Genomic DNA, 19,679 nt, shown 5'->3' with positions numbered 1-19,679 from the left:
CATTATCTTCCTCCCTGCTTCAAATCAATGGTGCCTCTACAGGTGCACAATGTGCCACACATTGGATATTGAAGTGACTCAAAAGTACCTTGGATCGTAGGGCGACATGCCGTGCTTGAGGAGACCTATTTAGTCAAGCACATCAAAACCAAAATCAAATGGAAATTGTAGTTGTGATCCCTGTGCTGGTAGCACGTTAAAAGCACCATCTGAACATAGCTGATGCCAGCGCCGCCTCGACTGGCCTTCGTGCCGGTGGCATGTAAAAAGCACCCACTACACTCACAGAGTGGTTGGCATTAGGAGGGGCATCCAGCTGTAGAAACACTGCCAGATCAGATTGGAGCCTGCTGCAGCCTTCTGGCTTCCCAGACCCCGGTCTAACCGTCCAACCCATGCTAGCATGGAAAACGGATGTTAAACAACGATGATGATGATGATGACGGAGCAATGTGAAACAGTGTTTTGCTCAAGAACCCAATGTACCTCTTGGTCTGGGAATCAAAACCATTGTCTTGCAATTTGAAGTGCAACACCTACCCACTAGTCCACACACACACACACGAGTGTTATATGAGCTTTTTATAAAGAAATCGTTGATGCCTGTGTGAAATGGTAATGTGTCTTTGTAATTATTGCTTTCTCATAGTGTTGACTCATTGCCATTGCGTAGAGCCGTGATTAATAGCCGTGTATTTCCCAACGGTTCTCTTCTGCTTTGAGTCATCGACCAATTCATGTTGCTGATTACAACTGTTGACATATGCACCTGGGTTGGCTTCCTGGTGTTGACAGAAGCAGTGTATGGGTGGGCTGGAAACATAGTAGCCAGAATAAGGGTGAAGTGGGGGGGGGAAGAGTTTAGGGTGTTCTCATGAAGGGTAGATTGTATGATGCTTGTGTATGAAATGGAATACTGCGTGTCAGTGAGTCCTATGTGTTGAATGTGATCATTGCATAAATGTTAGGCAAAAATAAGGTAAGAATGCTCTACAGGATTTTGTAAGGTTAGGATCCATGAACAATGAACTGAGCTGTGAGAAAAACTGGGAGCGAGAGGAATTTGGTGAACCCTCACCTTACTGACAGCATCCCCATACAGGACTTGTACAGCTCTTACCAGCCACTCATTTATCCCTAGTTTCTGCATTGACCACTAGATGTGAGATCGGGGGACCCTGTCAAAGGCTTTCTCCAAGTCAACAAAAGCCAAGCATAGGGGTTTATCTTTGGCTAGGTATTTCTCCTACAGTTGCCGTTCCAGGAATATAGCATCAGTGGTGCTTCTACCTGGCACAAAACTGAACAGCATCTTATCTAAGCGGACTCTCTCCCTAATTAGTTGGACTATGACCCTCTCCGTGACCTTCATCACCTGATCCAGCAGTTTGATACTCCTGTAGTTATTTCTATCTAGAGCATCACCTTTACCTTTGTAGCAGTTGACTATGGTGCTGCCACAACAGTGATTGTGTATGGCTCCTTCATGAACCACCTGATTTACGATGCGGGTGACAAGACCATAACCCACACTGCCCGATGTTTTAAGCATCTCAGCAGTGATTCCTGATGGGCTGGGTACTTTCCCTGTCTTTATATCCTTAATTGCTTTATCTACCAGGGTATTTTTGTGAAATAATTAAATTAATATTTTGTCCTTGGAATAATTATTTCTGATTAGCTTTTTCCTGCTCACTACATTGAATATATTAACACTTTGTGGTATTGGCATGGATGCTCTTTATATGGCACCGGTACAATTATTAAGCTGTCAAAAAAAAAGGAGTGGCTGTGTGGTAAGTAGCTTGCTAACCAACCACATGGTTCCGGGTTCAGTCCCACTGCGTGGCATCTTGGGCAAGTGTCTTCTGCTATAGCCCCGGGCCAACCAATGCCTTGTGAGTGGATTTGGTAGACAGAAACTGAAAGAAGCCTGTCGTATATATGTGTGTGTATGTGTTTGTGTGTCTGTGTTTGTCCCCCTAGCATTGCTTGACAACCGATGCTGGTGTGTTTACGTCCCCGTCACTTAGCGGTTCGGCAAAAGAGACCGATAGAATAAGTACTGGGCTTACAAAAAAGAATAAGTCCCGGGGTCGATTTGCTCGACTAAAGGCGGTGCTCCAGCATGGCCACAGTCAAATGACTGAAACAAGTAAAAAAAAAAAAAAATTCTTATGATGTCTGATCCTGGACAGAAAATCTAGGCTAGAAAGTTCACTTTGTGCAAGTTATCCTTCCTCTACCTGTTGCATTCAATCCATTCCATTTGATGCCATGATGAATTACCTGCACGTAAGTTCAGCCAACTGGAACACTCACCCCTTCCCTTCCCCCACTTAGCAATGTATATCTTTAATTAATACAAACCTGTCTAATTGATGTCTGTTTTAATTCATATAAACCTGTTTAACCTATGTCTCTCTCTCTGGGGAACATATAAATTTCTCTTTCACATCCAAGGATATAAACTAGATTTTGCATCATCGTTTATTTACCCCACCACCACATCCTCTTCCCCCCCACCACCACCATCCGTGGTTATTGCTGTCATACAGCAACTCGTTTGGAACAGTGAAGCTTTGTGTGTAACCTTATATGGTATACACTACTTGATAGTGTGAAACCCTATCATCTCAGGTAACTAATTGGTTTTTAAACTCCATGGTTCTTGTTGCTCAGTCTTGAGTGAACAGATTTATAATTAAAGTTGTTCCAACTTAATCAACCTGTACTTAATTTATTTATCTATTTTTATCTCAGGCTCTATTTTCCAATGTGTCTTTTTTTTTTAAAGTTTTAAAAAGACAATTGGGTATGATTTCAGGGAGATTTTGCTGTTATTTCTAACAGGTCGAGCAACCACATAGAGCCTCCTTTGTTTATGTTTGTAGTGTGAATGTTTTACCCAGTGTCATATACATTATTTACATTTGACGGATATTTGTCCTCATCTAGTTTGTTGTTAACACAACATTTCAGCTGATATACCCTCCAGCCTTCATCAGGTGTCTTGGGGGAAATTTCGAACCTGGGTTCTCATTCCTAAGGTATTTTTTTTTTGCTGTCGCTGCCACTCTACTATACGATTAATTGTTGTCTTAATCTTCCACAATCTCTTCAGCTCTCTGGCATTGTTATCATTATTATTATTATTATTAAGGTGGTGAGCTGGCAGAATCATTAGCACACCAGGCAAAGTGTTTAACGACATTTCATCCGTCTCACATTCTGAGCTCAACCGGTTGAATTCCTTCTTCTTGTGAAATTAGCACAGAAATGGTTGAGGCTTCTACAGAAACATGTATCCTTAATATAATTCTCAGACTAAACCAGCATCACTTGATTAGAATGCTCTTTTTGAATTACTGGTACAATACAAAGGGAGAATTGACCCTTAGGGCTGAGCTGGGCTGGTATTGACCCAAGGCGGCAAACTGGCAGAATCGTTAGCACGCCGGGCGAAATGCTTAGCGGTATTTAGTCTGCCGCTACGTTCTGAGTTCAAATTCCGCCAAGGTTGACTTTGCCTTTCATCCTTTCGGGGTCGATTAAATAAGTACCAGTTACGCACTGGGGTCGATATAATCGACTTAATCCGTTTGTCCTTATTTGTCCTCTCTGTTTAGCCCCTTGTGGGTAGTAAAGAAATAGGTATTGACCCTTGTAAAGTTTGTGGTGGTATTTGAATTCATTCTGGCAAAGAGCCAGAATGAATATCACAACACATTCTTTGTTACACCTTAATGATCTTGCCATTTCACTTGTTAAATTCCTTAGAGAAGATGAAGGATACGAGGGTGTCAAATGGGGTTTGTGACCCATATTTAATGCTTCGTTGAAACCATTTCGCTTTATTAATGTGGTTGATGCCTCTGAAAGTAAAATAGAAAAGTCTCAAACACCCAATCTGCTTTCCCATGAAGTTGAGGCTGGCATCAATGTTGTAAAATAGGCCACATCTCTTTAAATGATGTCTATCATCATCGCTTAACGTCCGCTTTCCATGCTAGCATGGGTTGGACGATTTTGACTGAGGGCTGGTGAACCAGATGGCTGCACCAGGCTCCTATCTTGATCTGGCAGAGTTTCTACAGATGGATGCCATTCCTAATGCCAACCACTCCAAGAGTGTAGTGGGTGCTTTTTACGTGCCACCAGCACAGGGGGCCAGTCAGGCAGTACTGGCAACGACCTCGCTCGAATCTTTTTACACATGCCACCGGCACAGGTGCCAGTAAGGCGACGCTGGTAATGATCACGCTCAAATGGTGCCTTTTACGTGCCACCTACACGGAAGCCAGTTAGCCGCTCCGGCAACGATCACTCTTGGCACCCCACTAGTGTTAATGATTTCTAATTGTTAATTACTGTTGTTGATATTTAACTCCAAGTAAGTTCTGACTGAGCTAATCAAGTACCAACCTATCATTATTGGTGCTATCGAAGGTCACATTAGCTAACATATTGTTTCTGTGTATATTTGACTGCTATTTCTAGCAATACTGAAATGGAGAGTATTAACAGAAAACTTTATTTTTAAATTTATTTTATTTTGATTTTTTTCCTTTAGTTTCATTAAATTCCAAATTAGTCAAACAAATCTGACCAATTACATGTTTTTTTTTTTTTTATTCTTATTTATTTTTGGATAAATTTCCCTTTTCGCATAATTCATTCATCAACTTCTAGATAAAATAATCTAAATCTGAATAGGTTTTAAAGGGGTCTATGGAATATATTGTGTTTCTTTCTTTATTTGATGAGTCTACAAAATCCCACAGTTCTGCTGTTACACAAATTGGTTTTTTGACATTTTCTTTCTAATTTTTATGACAAACAGACTTTGGTAATTTAGGAAGGGTTAACTCCCTCATAATAAATGTTTTGGGGGAGATTTTTTGTTATAGTTCTTATGTGTTTGGCTTTTTTCCTAATGTATTGTTTCACTAATAACCCTATTAGTAATTAAGAGATATCAAGTAATACCATTCATTATGGTCATCTTCTCCTTCCGCTCTGCTCATTCCTCAATTCACCAACAGCATTCCTTGTTTTCTCTTATATCAAACTCAATCTCATTGTTGTTAATAATTTAGTTGCAGCATGGGACTTCATGGCCAATGAAGCAGCCTGTTAGAAACAACAGCCAAATATTTCATATTTGCACGTAGAAGCACCATCTGTTCGTGGCCGTTTGCCAGCTCCGTCTGGCACCTGTGCGGGTGGCACGTAAAAAGCACCCACTACACTCACGGAGTGGTTGGCGTTAGGAAGGGCATCCAGCCGTAGAAACACTGCCAGATCAGACTGGGCCTGATGCAGCCTTCTGGCTTCCCAGACCCCAGTTGAACCGTCCAACCCATGCTAGCATGGTAAGCGGACGCTAAATGATGATGATGATGATGATGATGATCACACTTTGGCACTTGAAAAAGAGAGGGACCTATTGAATAATTTAGTTCTAGATTTGACGGGATTCTGTTGGTTACTATGACAAGGGGTTCCAGTTGATTCGATCAACGGAACAGCCTGCTCATGAAATTAACGTGCAAGTGGCTGAGTACTCCACAGACATGGGTACCCCTAATGTAGTTCTCAGAGAGATTCAGCTTACACAGAATGTGATGATTCTGGCCCTTTGAAATACAGGTAGAACTCATTTTTGCCAGATGAAGGACACGTGTCACCAGGAATCGAACTCCTGACCTTATGATCATGAGCCAAATCTTGAAAAAGGGCAGGATGGCCATGGTGGAGGGCCTTTGATACTCCGTTCGCTCAGTTGGGGCTCATCTCGGACCAAACTGCAACAACAATGATACATGAAGTCATGGCTTAGACAAAAATAGAGAAAATGTTTTCAATTTAATCTCTTTGGATTTCATTAAAGAACAATAGAGTTTCTGAACCCATCAGCATTCAGATTGCTCTGCCAAGTATTATATTGCTTATTTGTTCACCTTGTTTTCAATTAATCATGCATTATCTTGTAGCTTTGAGATTTCAATAAGGAAACTGTATTCTGAGAATGCAGTGTGAGGGGCCAGCATAGACGTGGTAGAATATTTGGGCTGAATTTGGCCAGATTAAATGCTAAAGAGTTAAAAGGATAAATATTGATTATTGAATTAGTCGTATTAATTTATTTATAAGTCAAGTTTGCTATTAAGAAATACCTGAATAACTTCACTTGGTTAATATCAATCTTTATAAAGATGTGTTGTGTGTGTGTGTGTGTGTAGATATGTTTTCCATGGAAACATCAAAAGGATTTATAATGAGCTGCAACACTTGTAATGGGATAGCAGAAACAGGGAAGGAGGAGATTAGGATAGGAAAGAGAGTGTTAGGGAAAGTGTGTACATTACCTCTTCGAAAAGCGAGTTGATGGTTGACATGAAGTATTAGTTAGGAAGACAAAAAAAATGAGAGAAAAAGACAGTTTGGGAGAATGAAGAAAAGAAGTATAGAAGAGAAGAGGGCTTAGAACAAGTATGGTTTATTAGGAAAAAAAGACATGCTGCAAATTTACATTGTGTCCTTGGTGATACACATCTGTCTGTCTGTCTGTCTCTCTATATATATATATGTGTGTGTGTGTGTGTATATATAACCAGCCCATTTAAGCGTACTCTTCAATCATTGGGCAATAAACTGCGATTGCGAAGACCTGTTGAGGCAAATGAAATCGTTGTCGTGGCTGATGACAGTATCTCCTGATTGGCACCTAAGCTAGTGGCACATTAAAAGCACCATTCGATCGTGATTGTTGCCAGTGCCGCCTGACCGGCCCTCATGCTGATGGCACGTAAAAAGCACAGATTGGAGCCTGCTACAGCCTTCTGGCTTGCCGGCCCTCAGTCAAACCGTCCAACCCATGCCAGCATGGAAAGTGGACATTAAACGATGATGATGAGATATATATATATATATATATATATATATATATATTAAGAAGATAAGGAAAGAAAAGAGTGTAACAGAGAAGGAGATTCTTAGACAATCATTAAAATGGAAAAAGTAAAAGAATAAACACACACAAATACACACCCTGAAATATCAGTGGTGAGAGAGATTTTATGACCTCTTTCAATATGTAGGTGTATATATAGCATGGAACATGGATGTTAAGTGATGATGCTAATATCACAGGAAGATAAAGAAAGGAGAGACGAGAGATTGTGCACGCTGCATTGTTTAGGTAGGAAAATTAGGGGTAATAAGAGGATTGATTGATGTGTGTGTGAGGGAGAGAGTGAAAGATAGTGTGGGAGAATAAAGACATGAATAGGAAGAGGGGGATGTAAAAGCATCAAATAAGGTATGATAGAGAAAAAGAAAGAATATTCTGTAAGTTTAGCACATGTTCCTAGATAAATATATACCACATCTGTGTATAATATGTATGTATGTATGTACATTTGACATATGACAAAGGGATTAAGGATCTGGGTGAAATATTTTATAAGCTTTCTGTGACAAAAAATAAACTAACAAAGGCTAGCAAAATTGACCTATAATAGACATAGAAATCCAGGTAATCTGTGCTTTATCAAACCATCACCAGTTCAATTTTATATCTGAAGTTTAGTCACCAAGTAAAATTGGTATGTTGTTACAGAGTATTATACAAAAAAAGGCACAAAGGTAGTGGGTATTTATTCCTTTTCTTCCGGCTAAGGCTGGAGAGTCATAGTTCCCTAGTACAATAGCCACATTTGTTAATTGTTCCCGTAATAAACAAAGTAAATTTGTGTACTACTTTATTCAGGTGATCAATTATGGGATCAGTTAATAAATGTGATTATTGTTCTAGTGACTCTCCAACCTTACAAGAATCGGGAAAGCTACCTTGAATATAATACATAAATATTTGTTACCTTTGTGCCTCTTCTATAGTTGTTATGTAGTTAAAAGTTTTACGGCTGATACGCATGGTTTTGGGTTCAGTCTTGCTGTGCAACACTTTGGAGAAGTGCCTTTTAATATAACCCCTAGCTAACCAAAGCCTTGTGAATGGATCTGATAGACAGAAACTGAAAGAAGGCCATTGTGTGTGTATGTGTGTGTGTGAGAGAGAGAGAGAGAGGAGAGAGAGAGAGAGAGAGATCAGCATTGTTTTAACATCTGCTTCTGCATGTTTGCAAGGACACAGTTTTGTATTGGCCAGCTGCCAATGTTGGGACACAATTTTCTATGGTCAGCTACCTTTCCTACACACCAACTTTTACCTGTTTCCAAGCAAAGAAGTAATCCCACAATTTATTAAACAGTAAACAACCCAGACGTAATCGTTTACTGCTAATTTTCTGTAGATTAATCTCTATTAATTGAATGCACACTTTAGTTTGTTTGCTAATTTTGTTTTGGTTTCCCATTTCTCTGATTTGGTTCTTTGTTCCTGACATTTTCGAATATGTCTCTTCAGCAGAGAATCACAAGTGGCTGTGTAAGTGATGAATTAAATATCCTTTAGTTGTCACTTGTCATTTCAAGTTCAACTCAAACTGGGTTTCACTTAGATGTTCATACACACTGGGGTTAGATACAGTCAATTTGATACGTCTTTCCCACAAAATATTTGGACCTGTGGCAGAAAGCAAGAGTTTTTACAGGTTTAGTGGGCATTGTGGTGTAGCAGATAAGTTTTGCAGTGAAACACAGCAAGAATCTCAGCTGCAATTTCCAGTTGGAGTTAGCACCCATCACTTATATTATTGATACTCCTGAGAAAAGTATGAGCGTAATATAATCTTGTCTCTTGTCTCCTGTAAATTTGTATGTTTATGACTAAAAAATATCACCCTTTATTTCTTACAGCTTTGTCAATGTCTGGCATTGAGGATGTACGATCAGTTCTACAGCATTATAATCAATTTGATGATCCAATCGAAAGGTTTCGAGAAAACCAGCGATTACTTCAGGTAAGCGTGATTATATCACCTTTATCAGAATAACTTGGTCCATTCCTGTTGAAATGACACTGGGCAATGGCACAAATTGGAGTAAATATTAAATGTGTGGGCTTATATGTAAGGGTCAACAAAAGACCATCCCAAAGATACAGTGCCTATCAGTCTAAACCATGAAGGTAATGGAAGAAAGGGAATCTAAAATAGCTTCATGAAGACACTGTTATCACCTGCCTAAATTCACTAATGCCACATTAATGGCTATGTAAAATATGGGAGCTTTTATATGCCTTACTTTGTAGTTTTAAGTTTATAGAATTTCCTTACTCTGTTTCGAGTCCTTTGTCCTCAGGCCATTTTTCAGGTGAACCTGACAAGAGGGAAATATGTCTGGTGGTGGATTTCAACCCATTTGATAGTTCTTGCCAGGTGGCACGTAAAAAGCACCCACTACACTCGTGGAGTGGTTGGCGTTAGGAAGGGCATCCAGCTGTAGAAACACTGCCAGATCAGACTGGAGCCTGGTGCAGCCCTGGCTTCCCAGACCCCGGTCGAACCATCCAACCCGTGCTAGAGCGGAAAACGGACGTTAAACGATGATGATGATGAAGTCCTGGACTTCAGGAACGAAGGGAAATAACCCAGTATGGCTGCTGGACAGCTACACACACATACACACACACACATATACATATGGAAACACACACACAATTATGAACACGATCACCACATGCATAAGAAAAAAAACTGAGCCAAGGGACATAACTCAATGTATCTATGTTTTTCTGTACAGATACAAAAACGCCACATGCAGACCTCTGTGTGTGTATGTGTGTGCATGACTCATAATGTGGGCATACATGCATACACCATATACATATATAGGTATCACACAGCAAATATATCTCCAGTCCTCTGTCCACTCCACTATATGCACCACCCGCTAACTTGGGTGGACGGGCCCCTGCCCCTTGTCCATCACATCTTCACCATGTTTCTCTTATAATGCAAGACACCTTCTCTGTCCCTCAAGGCTAAGCCCCCGCCCCGCCCCGCCCCGCCCCAGTTGCGAAGTCTTGGTAAACTCACTGCTGCTGGTGCCAAGTGAAGAGTACCCAGCAGACTCTGTAGATTGGTTGGTGTTAGGAAGGCCATCCAGCTGTAGAAGCCAATCCAAAACAGACTGTAGAACTTGATGTAGTTTTCTGACTTTGCTTCTTCCTGTCAAACCGTCCTACCCGTACCAACATGGAAAAAGGGACATTAAATAATAATGATGATGATGGTGTCACATATACTCTTTTACTCTCTTACTTGTTTCAGTCATTTGACTGCGGCCATACTGGAGCACCGCCTTTAGTCGAGCAAATCGACCCCGGGACTTATTCTTTGTTAAGCCCCGTACTTATTCTATCAGCATCAGTTGTCAAGCAATGCTAGGGGGACAAACACACACACATATATATATATACATATATACGACAGGCTTCTTTCAGTTTCCGTCTACCAAATCCACTCACAAGGCATTGGTCGGCCCGGGGCTATAGCAGAAGACACTTGCCCAAGATGTCACGCAGTGGGACTGAACCCGGAACCATGTGGTTGGTTAGCAAGCTACTTACCACACAGCCACTCCTGTTGCTTATCTGTTAAGAAAGCAAATTATTTTCATCATCATCATTATCATTTAACATTCGTTATCCGTGCTGATATGCAATGGATGGTGTAACAGCAGCTGACAAGGCCGGGAGTCATACCAGGTTCTATTGTCTGTTTTTGGTTTAGATTCTACAGCTGGATACCCTTCCTAACGCCAACCACTTTACAGAGTGTACAGGGTGCTTTGTTTGACAGGAACACTTAGTAACTAGAGAGACCAAAAAAACCCTCACTTGGGAGTGGCGGGTAGTAGTATTAAGGGAGGAAAAAGAATAGTTAAGCCAATACTAACATATTTAATACAGTGAATATATAAAAACTAATTGGAAATCATTATGTTGAGTAAAAGACATTAGTCACTGACTAATAATATTTTGATTCTTTTGCTGAATAGGGGACAGTTTCATATTTGTTTCAGTCTTATTACAACTCCTCAGTAAATTATGAATCCAGCTAAATGACAAAATGGTGGATTTCAGAACATTCTTTCAGCATGTGTTTGTGCTGAGGTAATGGTTATGAATGAAGATCCTGATATTCTTTTATGTGTTTCAGTCACTTGATAGCAGCCATGCTGGAGCACCGCCTTTACTCAAATGAATCGACCCCCAGGACTTAATTCTTTGTAAGCCTAGTACTTATTCTATTGGTTTCTTTTGCTGAACTGCTAATGTTAAGGGGACGTAAACACACCAATATCGGTTGTCAAGTGATGGTGGGGGGGACAAAAACACACACACATATACGACGGGCTTCTTTCAGTTTCCGTCTACCAAATCCACCCACAAGGCTTCGGTTGGCCCAAGGCTATAGTAGAAGACACTTGCCCAAGGTACCACACAGTGGGACTGAACCTGGTATCATGTGGTTGGGAAGCAAGCTTCTTACCACACAGCCATGCTGCACCTGAATGTTCTTTAAAACCAAGGGGCAGAGTAAGTTTTGTCCTCACCATCATCACTCAGTGTCCATTTTGTTAGCTGCCGGAGCCGGTCTTTTCATGTCTACCCAACTGCCATTCAAAGCAGTCTTTTCTCATCTCCTTCCTGAGGTCATAACTGCTTTAGATCTAAGTTTTCCTCTTCATCCCAAGCCTTTCTCAGTCTCTCTCTTCCGTGCGTTCCATTTACTTTGAGCACACCCCACCCATATCTATATGCAGTTTAACTCCCTCACCTCCATACCAATAGTCTTTCTTGCATTTTACATCTGATTCCTTCTATGTTCTCAGTCCTGTTGTTTATGCATCTTAGTATCACTTATCCAGTGGAGCATGCTCATTTCATTTTCTCCTACCTTTATAATTCCTCTGTGTTCAAAACCCATGTATCACTACCATGTCCCAAATACACACACACACAGTAAATCATCATCATCATCATCGTTTAACGTCCGTTTTCCGCGCTAGCACAGGTTGGACGGTTCGACCGGGGTCTGGGAAGCCAGAAGGCTGCACCAGGCTCCAGTCTGATCTGGCAGTGTTTCTACAGCTGGATGCCCTTCCTAATGCCAACCACTCCGCGAGTGTAGTGGGTGCTTTTTACGTACCACCGGCACAGGTGCTAGGGAAGTCTGGCATTGGCCATGATCGGTTGGTGCTTTTTATGTGCCACTGGCACAGAAGCCAGTCGAGGCGGCGCTGGCATCGGCCACGTTCAGATGTTGCTTTTTATGTGCCACCGGCTCCAGTGCATTCTGTAGAGTGGTTCGTGTTAGGATGAGCATCCAGCCATAAAAACCATGCCAAAACAGACCATTGGGGCCTGGCCCAGCTCTTTGACTTGCCAGCTCCTGTCAAGCCACCCAACCCATACCAGCATGGAAAACAGACATTAAATGATGATGATGATGATGTGTTATGTTAAGAAGTGGTGCATGATACCAGAATTTTTGACTTGACTCAAATATAACAAACTACATTGAATTGTTGTTAGGGTCTGCTCCTAAGTGGAGTTAAGACTGGCTGATTTCTACTGGTATCAGGTTGTACTAGTTGTAATAAAGTCAAAGCTAATAGTGATTTTGATTTCATTATTACAAATATAAGATGAATGCATGTATGTTGCCAAGGACATGCATTTAGTTGAAAGAAATGAAGCTAGTATGCTTTGCTGGATGTGTAGTGTCATTGTGCGTGTACGATAGAGTGTAAGCGTCTCGAGAAAGAAGCTGAGCATAAGACGCATCAGATGTGATGTGCAAGAGAGACAACTGTACTGGTATAGGTTATGTGATGTGTATGGATGAGGACAGCTGTGTAAAGAAGCAACAATCTCTAACCCTTTAGTGTTCAGATTACTCTGTTAAATGTAATACTTTTTCACTCAAATTGTTTTGAATTAATCATGCATTATCTTATAGCTTTGAGGTTTCAATGATGTGATTGTTTATTTTTAGAATGACATTGTAGGGTAGGTGTGAGAGGCTAGATATTGCCAGTTTGAATATGAAACATGTGGAATATCTGGGCCTGATATGGCCGGTTTAAACACTAAAGGGCTAAATCTGGAGGGAACTTCTGGTAGAGGTATACCCAGGAAGACATGGGACAAGGTGGTGAAGTATGATCTATGAATGTTGGGTCTCACAGAGGCAATGACTAATGACTGAGACCTTTGGTGATGTGCTGTGCTTGAGAAGCCAAGTGGAATTGTAGTTGTGGCTGATGCTGGTGTCAATTAACTGTCATGTAAAAAGCACTCTTGGAGTGGTTGGCATTAGGAAGAGCGTCCAGCTGTAGAAACCATGGCAAATCAGGCTTGAACTTGCTGCAGCTCTCCAGTTTCAGTGAAACCATCTAACCCAGGCCAACATGGAACGTTAAACGATAATATATTTGTGCATAGTGTACTTCTCTGGTGAACCAGCAATCAGTTATGTTCAGACAGTGTTACTAGTTTCTGCTTTAGTTACATCAGTCAACCAACCGGCAAACCAACCCCTTCCGCTACCCACACCATTTCTTTCTTTCTTGGATAATCTCACCTATCACCTGCCATTCACCTTGTTTCCCATCGTAGACTTAGTTCACCGACAAAGGAACAAAACCATAGAAAGGTTATTGAAATCTGTGACTTCTTTACAATTTCTCTCACACCTCACCTCATTACTACCCTCCCATATCTACATACATACATTTATATGCGTATTATATATTGATTATTCATTTTTATACTTTTTGAGATCTAGTTATATGTTTTATAAAAAAAATATGTATTATTTGTTTTTTATGTTTTGGTTTATGTCTATCACTGTTTGAGTTGAATAATAGTGGTTTTATCGCTAATTTATATTTGATATATTTATACTGTGAAATTTGATTTAATACTAAATTGAATTTTTCCCTGTAAGTTTGGAGTTATACTCCCTAATATTATTATTATTATTATTATATATATATATATATATTTTTTTTTTTCGTAATGAGATAAAATAGATTTTAGAACATTTATAGATAGGTCTTACAGCTGTTTCCAGGATATTTATTATATCCCTTCGTCAGAGACGGTGTGAGAAGATAGTTAAGTAATAGTTAATTTAGATAAGATACAAGATAGAGAGTGAGGTGGAGGAAAGAAAATAGATGTGAGATATGTAGGAATATTGTATTTGTAGATCCATTTTTTTTTTAGTATTTAAAATTGGTCATTCCAAGTATAGAGTTTATACACAGTGTTATTGAATCAAGGGTATATACACACTGACACATGACCAACGTTGAACCCTTTATTCGCATAATCACTTAACTATGGTCTATCTATAGCATTTATTCAGCATTACCTGGCATCTTTGGGTCTCAATGACACCATCACCTCTCATAATCTCTCTCTCTTCCTCTCTCTCTCTCTAACCACTATACACATTTTTTTCTCTCCTTGTTTTTTTTCTGTGTTCCTTTCTGTAGAAGAGCGTAGGCTCGAAACGTAAAAGACTTTTTTCTATTCCTGAGCGTTATGCTAATACATCTGTTTGTTTTGTACACGACCTGTCTTCGTCTTTTGTTTTTTTCGTAAACTCTCCCTATATATATATATATATATTATATATATATATATGTACACACACACACACATATATGTATATCTCTATGCACAGGCGTGACTGTGTAGTGAGAAGTTTGTTTCCCAAGCACATGGTTGCAGATTCAGTCCCACTGCATGCCATTTGAACAAGTGTCTTGTATTATAGCCCTGGGCTGACCAAAGCATTGTGAGTGGATTTGGTAGATAGAAATTGAAAGAATCCCATTTGTGTGTGTGTGTATATTTATGTATGTGTGGGTTTGTATTTGTCCCCCACCACTGCTTGACAACTGCTGTTGGTGTGTTTATGTCCCTGTAACTTAGCAGTTCGGCAAAAAAAAAAGTGATGGAATAACTACAAAGCTTTAAAAAATAAGTCCCTTTGTTCAGCTAAAACCCTTCAGTGCAGTGCTGCAGCATGGCCACAGTTAAATGACTGAAACAAGTACAAGATAAAAAATATACATGTGTGCGCGTACGCTATGATTGTTTATCCATAACTGACTTCTTCATAAATCTTTGACTATAGAAAAAGGTGTGGCACTCTTTTCTTTTGTTTAATCGTTTAAGTTGGCTTTTCTCAAGAGAAGTCACAGTTTTCTCAAGACACTCGGCTTTGTGTTCTGATTATAATAGTTTACACTTAATTTCACACACACATGCACAGTACCCTATATTCTGTTCCATGCAAATATAATTATTATCTAACATTTATTTTAATTTTGTGTTTCACATCAATTAGTAGGCTAATAGTGGATCCCCTTTAACAATTGAGATCTACCTCCCCACCCTGGTTGAAATCTTGGTTACACCCATACACAGTTCATTCACATACTGTCGTACATATACATATAACCCACAATTATATACAAGGAGCTATCAAAAAGTTCCCAGACTAGTTATGTTTAATAAAAAAAATAACTTATTTACCTGAATGTTAACCTAATCTCCTTTGAAATAGTCACCTTGCACACCAATACACCAGCCTCTGTGTTCCTGCCCCTTTTGGAATCCACCTTGGAAGTTGTTTTCCATAAGCAAGTCGAGGACCTTCTGTGGTTCTCTCTGGATCTCGACAACGGTGTTAAAAACGATAGCTTTTGATCTGCATTTTCTTCTTTGGAGAAGAGATGGAAGACTGCAGGTGCTGAATCTAGTGCATAGGGCAGGTGTGGAAGGGATACCATGTTGTTTTTTTGGTGAGAAACTGATAAGTGAGAAGAACTCAATAATGGTGCATTGCCATTGTAAAGAATCCAGTTCTTTGCACTCCACAGATCTGGTCACTTTCACTGAATTTTTTCCCTCAGATGCTTCAAAATGTCACAGTAGAACTCTCAATTGACAGTCTGGTCCCTGGGGGTGAATCCTCAATGCACAATACTGCATTTCCATGGGTGACACTCATGGCAGGTCTTCTAGATCGCTCATCATCTTCCAGAGACATTCTACTGCTTTTGAAATGCCTGTGTCCCTCAAAACATTGCATACAACCCATTACCTCATCACCGTAAGTTTGCCAAAGCATGCTCAATGTCTCTACAGCAGACTTCCCAAGTTTAATGCAAAATTTCACATCAGCTCTTCATTCCTGTCCATGACAAAATCGCAGACTACAGCATTCACACGTGATCACAGAAAGACAAATTTCACAACTTGCGAAGTAAACACAGCAATGTCACTCAGCACACTGCCCCATGAAGGTCACTGCTTGCTCTCACTGCGCAAGCAACTGTGTGCTGCCATCTGTTGGCATGCTACAGAACTAGTCCAGGAACCTTTTTGATAACACCTCATGCATACATACAGTGTGTATGTCTTGTAAGGTACTCGGTGACTCTGTCGGTGCCTGTGCCACGTAAAAAGCTCTGGTGCTGGTGTCATAAAAATCACCCAGTATATTCTGTAGAGTGGTTGGTGTTAGGAAGGGCATCCAGCTGTAGAAACCATACCAAAACTGACAATGAAGCCTGACATGGCTCCTGGCCTTACCCATGCTAACATAAAAAAATGATGATAATAATTAATACAGTGAAGTATGTACTGGTATACATACGCCCATCTATGTACACATGTAAAGGTCTGTGTGTGTATGTGTTCATCATCATTGTCCTTTTTACATATATTTTTGCATGATTTGTACATCATCATCATCATCATCATCATGTAACATCTGCTTTCCATGCTGGCATGGGTTGGACGGTTTGACTGAGGACTGGCGAACCAGATGGCTGCACCAGGCTCATTCTGATCTGGCAAAGTTTCTACAGCTGGATGCCCTTCCTAACACCAACCTGTTACATAGATCTGCTCATGTCTTGTACCTTACTGTTTTTCACAGTCCTTTGTCAGCTCCTGCCTGATCTCTGGTTTTCACCATAGATTCTCGTGTCTTCATCTGTATATGTCTTCCCCTTGAATTGTTCAGTCCTTCTGTACCCAACTGTCATCCACAGAAATACATCAAATATCTGGAACCAGCACAGTCTTCTCTTTTGCACACATCTCATTCCTTTCCTCCTCCTCATCATCGTTTAACGCCCACTTTCCATGCTGGCATGGGTTGTGTGTTTTGACTGAGGATTAGCAAGCCAGGAGGCTGCACCAGGTTCCAATCTGATCTGGCAATCTTTCTACAGCTGGATGCCCTTCCTAATGCCAACCACTCCAAGAGTGTAGTGGGTGCTTTTTATGTGCCACCGGCACAGGAGCCAGTCAGGTGGCACTGGCATTGATCACACTCAAATGGTGCTTTTTACATGCCACTGGCACAGGAGCCATTCAGGCGGCACTGGGACTCAACTCACTTCTACTCTGTCACCTTTATGGATGACTAATCCTACACATCCAATCAAGCATGCTTTTCCTCTTCCTCTCCACTCTTCACAAATCCTCTTCATTCAATGCCCTTGTTTTGCTGCCCTGTAATTTCACACTTCATTCACAATCCCTTTCTTACTAACAGAGATAATTGTTCCCTATATCAGCTGTTTTCTTACTCAGACAACTATGATTTCAGGGACCGGCAACCTCCTCTGCTTATTAGGTCATTCACCTCCACTGTTAATTAGGTCACCTAGATAACAGAAGCTGTCAACTACTTTTATGGGGCCTTAGAAGTTTCTATAAAGGAATTTCACAGGTATTCTTATTGTGAAGTGTGCTCCCTTAGTTTACAGTATATGTTGCACACACACACACACACACACACAGTATATGTGTGTGCACATATGTATACGTGTGTGTGTGTGTATATGTATGTATGTTTACATCTTTTCTTTATACTTGTTTCAGTCATTAGACTGTGGCCATGCTGGGGCACTTTGCATGTGTGGATGTATGTGTGTGTGTGTGTATATATATGTTTGTGTGTGTCGTCGTCATTTTAATGTCCACTTTCCCACGCTTGTGTGGGTTGGACTGAATTTGTGAGACAGATTTTACTGTAGCTGGATGTTCTTCCTTTCACCCACCCCTCATCTGTTCCCAATAGGGAGGAAACCATCTCCCCCCTGCATGCATCAGCACCAATACTTTGAAATTTCAAGCACGATGCACTCCCCTACTTTGCCACCCCTCCAACCTGGATAGGTGTTTTTCTTTGAACATCAATTATATCAGAGGTTCTCAAACTTTTTGAGCCAATGCCCCACCCCCAAGGCCACATTACACCCTCAGGACCCCCACCCCTACTTTTATGTATAAACAAATATTTTATATTTTACTAATTTATATATAGGCGCAGGAGTGGCTGTGTGGTACGTAGCTTGCTTACCAACCACATGGTTTCGGGTTCAGTCCCACTGCGTGGCACCTTGGGCAAGTGTCTTCTACTATAGCCTCAGGCCGACCAAAGCCTTGTGAGTGGATTTGGTAGACGGAAAAAGTAAAAGAGGGTCTTAGGGCCTGTTAGAAATAGCAGTCAAGTCTAAAAAGGGAAGGTCAGACTGGATAATGTGATCTTGATGTACTTTTATCTTTTATTGTTTATCTTTTACTTGTTTTAGTCATTAGACTGTGGCCATGCTGGGGCACTGCCTCGAAGAATTTTCTCTTTTTTTTTTTTTTTTAGTCTGATACATATTCTATTGGTCACTTTTGCCAAACTGCTAAGTTATGGGGATATAAACTCACCAGCACTGATTGTCAAGTGGTGGTGGTGGTGGGATAAACATATGCACGCACACACACACACGACAAGTTTCTTTCAGTTTCCGTCTACTAAATCCACTCACAAGGCTTTGGTTGGATCGAGGTGATAGTAGAAGACACTTGCCTAAGGTGCCACGCAGCGGGACTGAACCCAGGACCATGTGGTCGGGAAGCAAGCTTCTTACCGCACAGCCAAACCTGGGATTGGTTAGTCACAGCTGGAACATCTTTGTTCTGAAATCAGCAAAGTACGGGTTGACTGTTGGGGTTAAACAAGTGATTACAAACCCACAGATACCACCACAAAGTGGTTAGCAACATCCACCTTCAAAACTCAGATACAGACCTTCACACAAACGCACGCACGTATACATATTCACACACGAGTAATGTGAGCACATTTAATTATTTACAAATTGTCACACACACACACACACACACTCTCTCTCTCTTTCATTCACTCTTAGAAGAATCGCAATAAATGTTCCAAATTTACTGAAGGGAGGATGAAGGGTCGGTGGGGGGGGGGTGTGGAAAGTCGAAAGGGTCCTCATTAGAAATGGACCAATTTATTGTTAAGGAGAGGAAAGGCAAGTTTGGCTCCTATCAACATGGCAACGCCTCGAAAGGGTTCCTCATTTCCTACAAATTTCTGAAAGGTGACGGGGGGGGGGGATAATAGTGGGTGGGGATTAAAGGGTCGGTACGGAGGAGAGGGGATAAGGGGGAGTGAGGTGTGTGTCTATCTTGGAGCGTGTTGTATTGGAGGGTACATACACACACAAGCAGCACACATCCACATGTATACGCATACACACACAGGCACACATACTATAAGAAACATACACAAGGACAGTATTGAGGAAGAGTGTGAGGAGGCACTTAAAAATTGTTTAACTGATAATATCACTTACTTTGTGTGTGAGATATC

The 19,679-nt window shown here is 40.8% G+C and overlaps 1 protein-coding gene across 2 annotated transcripts in view; it reads left to right on the top strand.

The window, feature by feature from the left end:
• Nucleotides 1-19,679, top strand: part of LOC115213124 (mitochondrial import inner membrane translocase subunit TIM50) — a 59,870-nt gene that overhangs the window by 32,638 nt on the left and 7,553 nt on the right. Inside the window, exons 9-10 of one of the 2 annotated variants that reach the window (XM_029782054.2) lie at nucleotides 8,824-8,927; nucleotides 11,130-11,189. In XM_029782054.2, the coding sequence (XP_029637914.1) occupies nucleotides 8,824-8,927; nucleotides 11,130-11,174 (149 nt within the window). In that variant the 3' untranslated portion in view covers nucleotides 11,175-11,189. Of the gene's footprint in view, nucleotides 1-8,823; nucleotides 8,928-11,129; nucleotides 11,190-19,679 lie in introns of those variants that run through there. The other variant, XM_029782052.2, reaches the window with a different exon arrangement.

The sequence above is a fragment of the Octopus sinensis genome, linkage group LG6, assembly GCF_006345805.1.
Source record: "Octopus sinensis linkage group LG6, ASM634580v1, whole genome shotgun sequence".
Taxonomy (NCBI): Eukaryota; Metazoa; Mollusca; class Cephalopoda; order Octopoda; family Octopodidae; genus Octopus; species Octopus sinensis.
The sequence above is the reverse complement of the archived record's forward strand: the minus strand, read 5'-3'. Positions and strand labels throughout refer to the sequence as shown.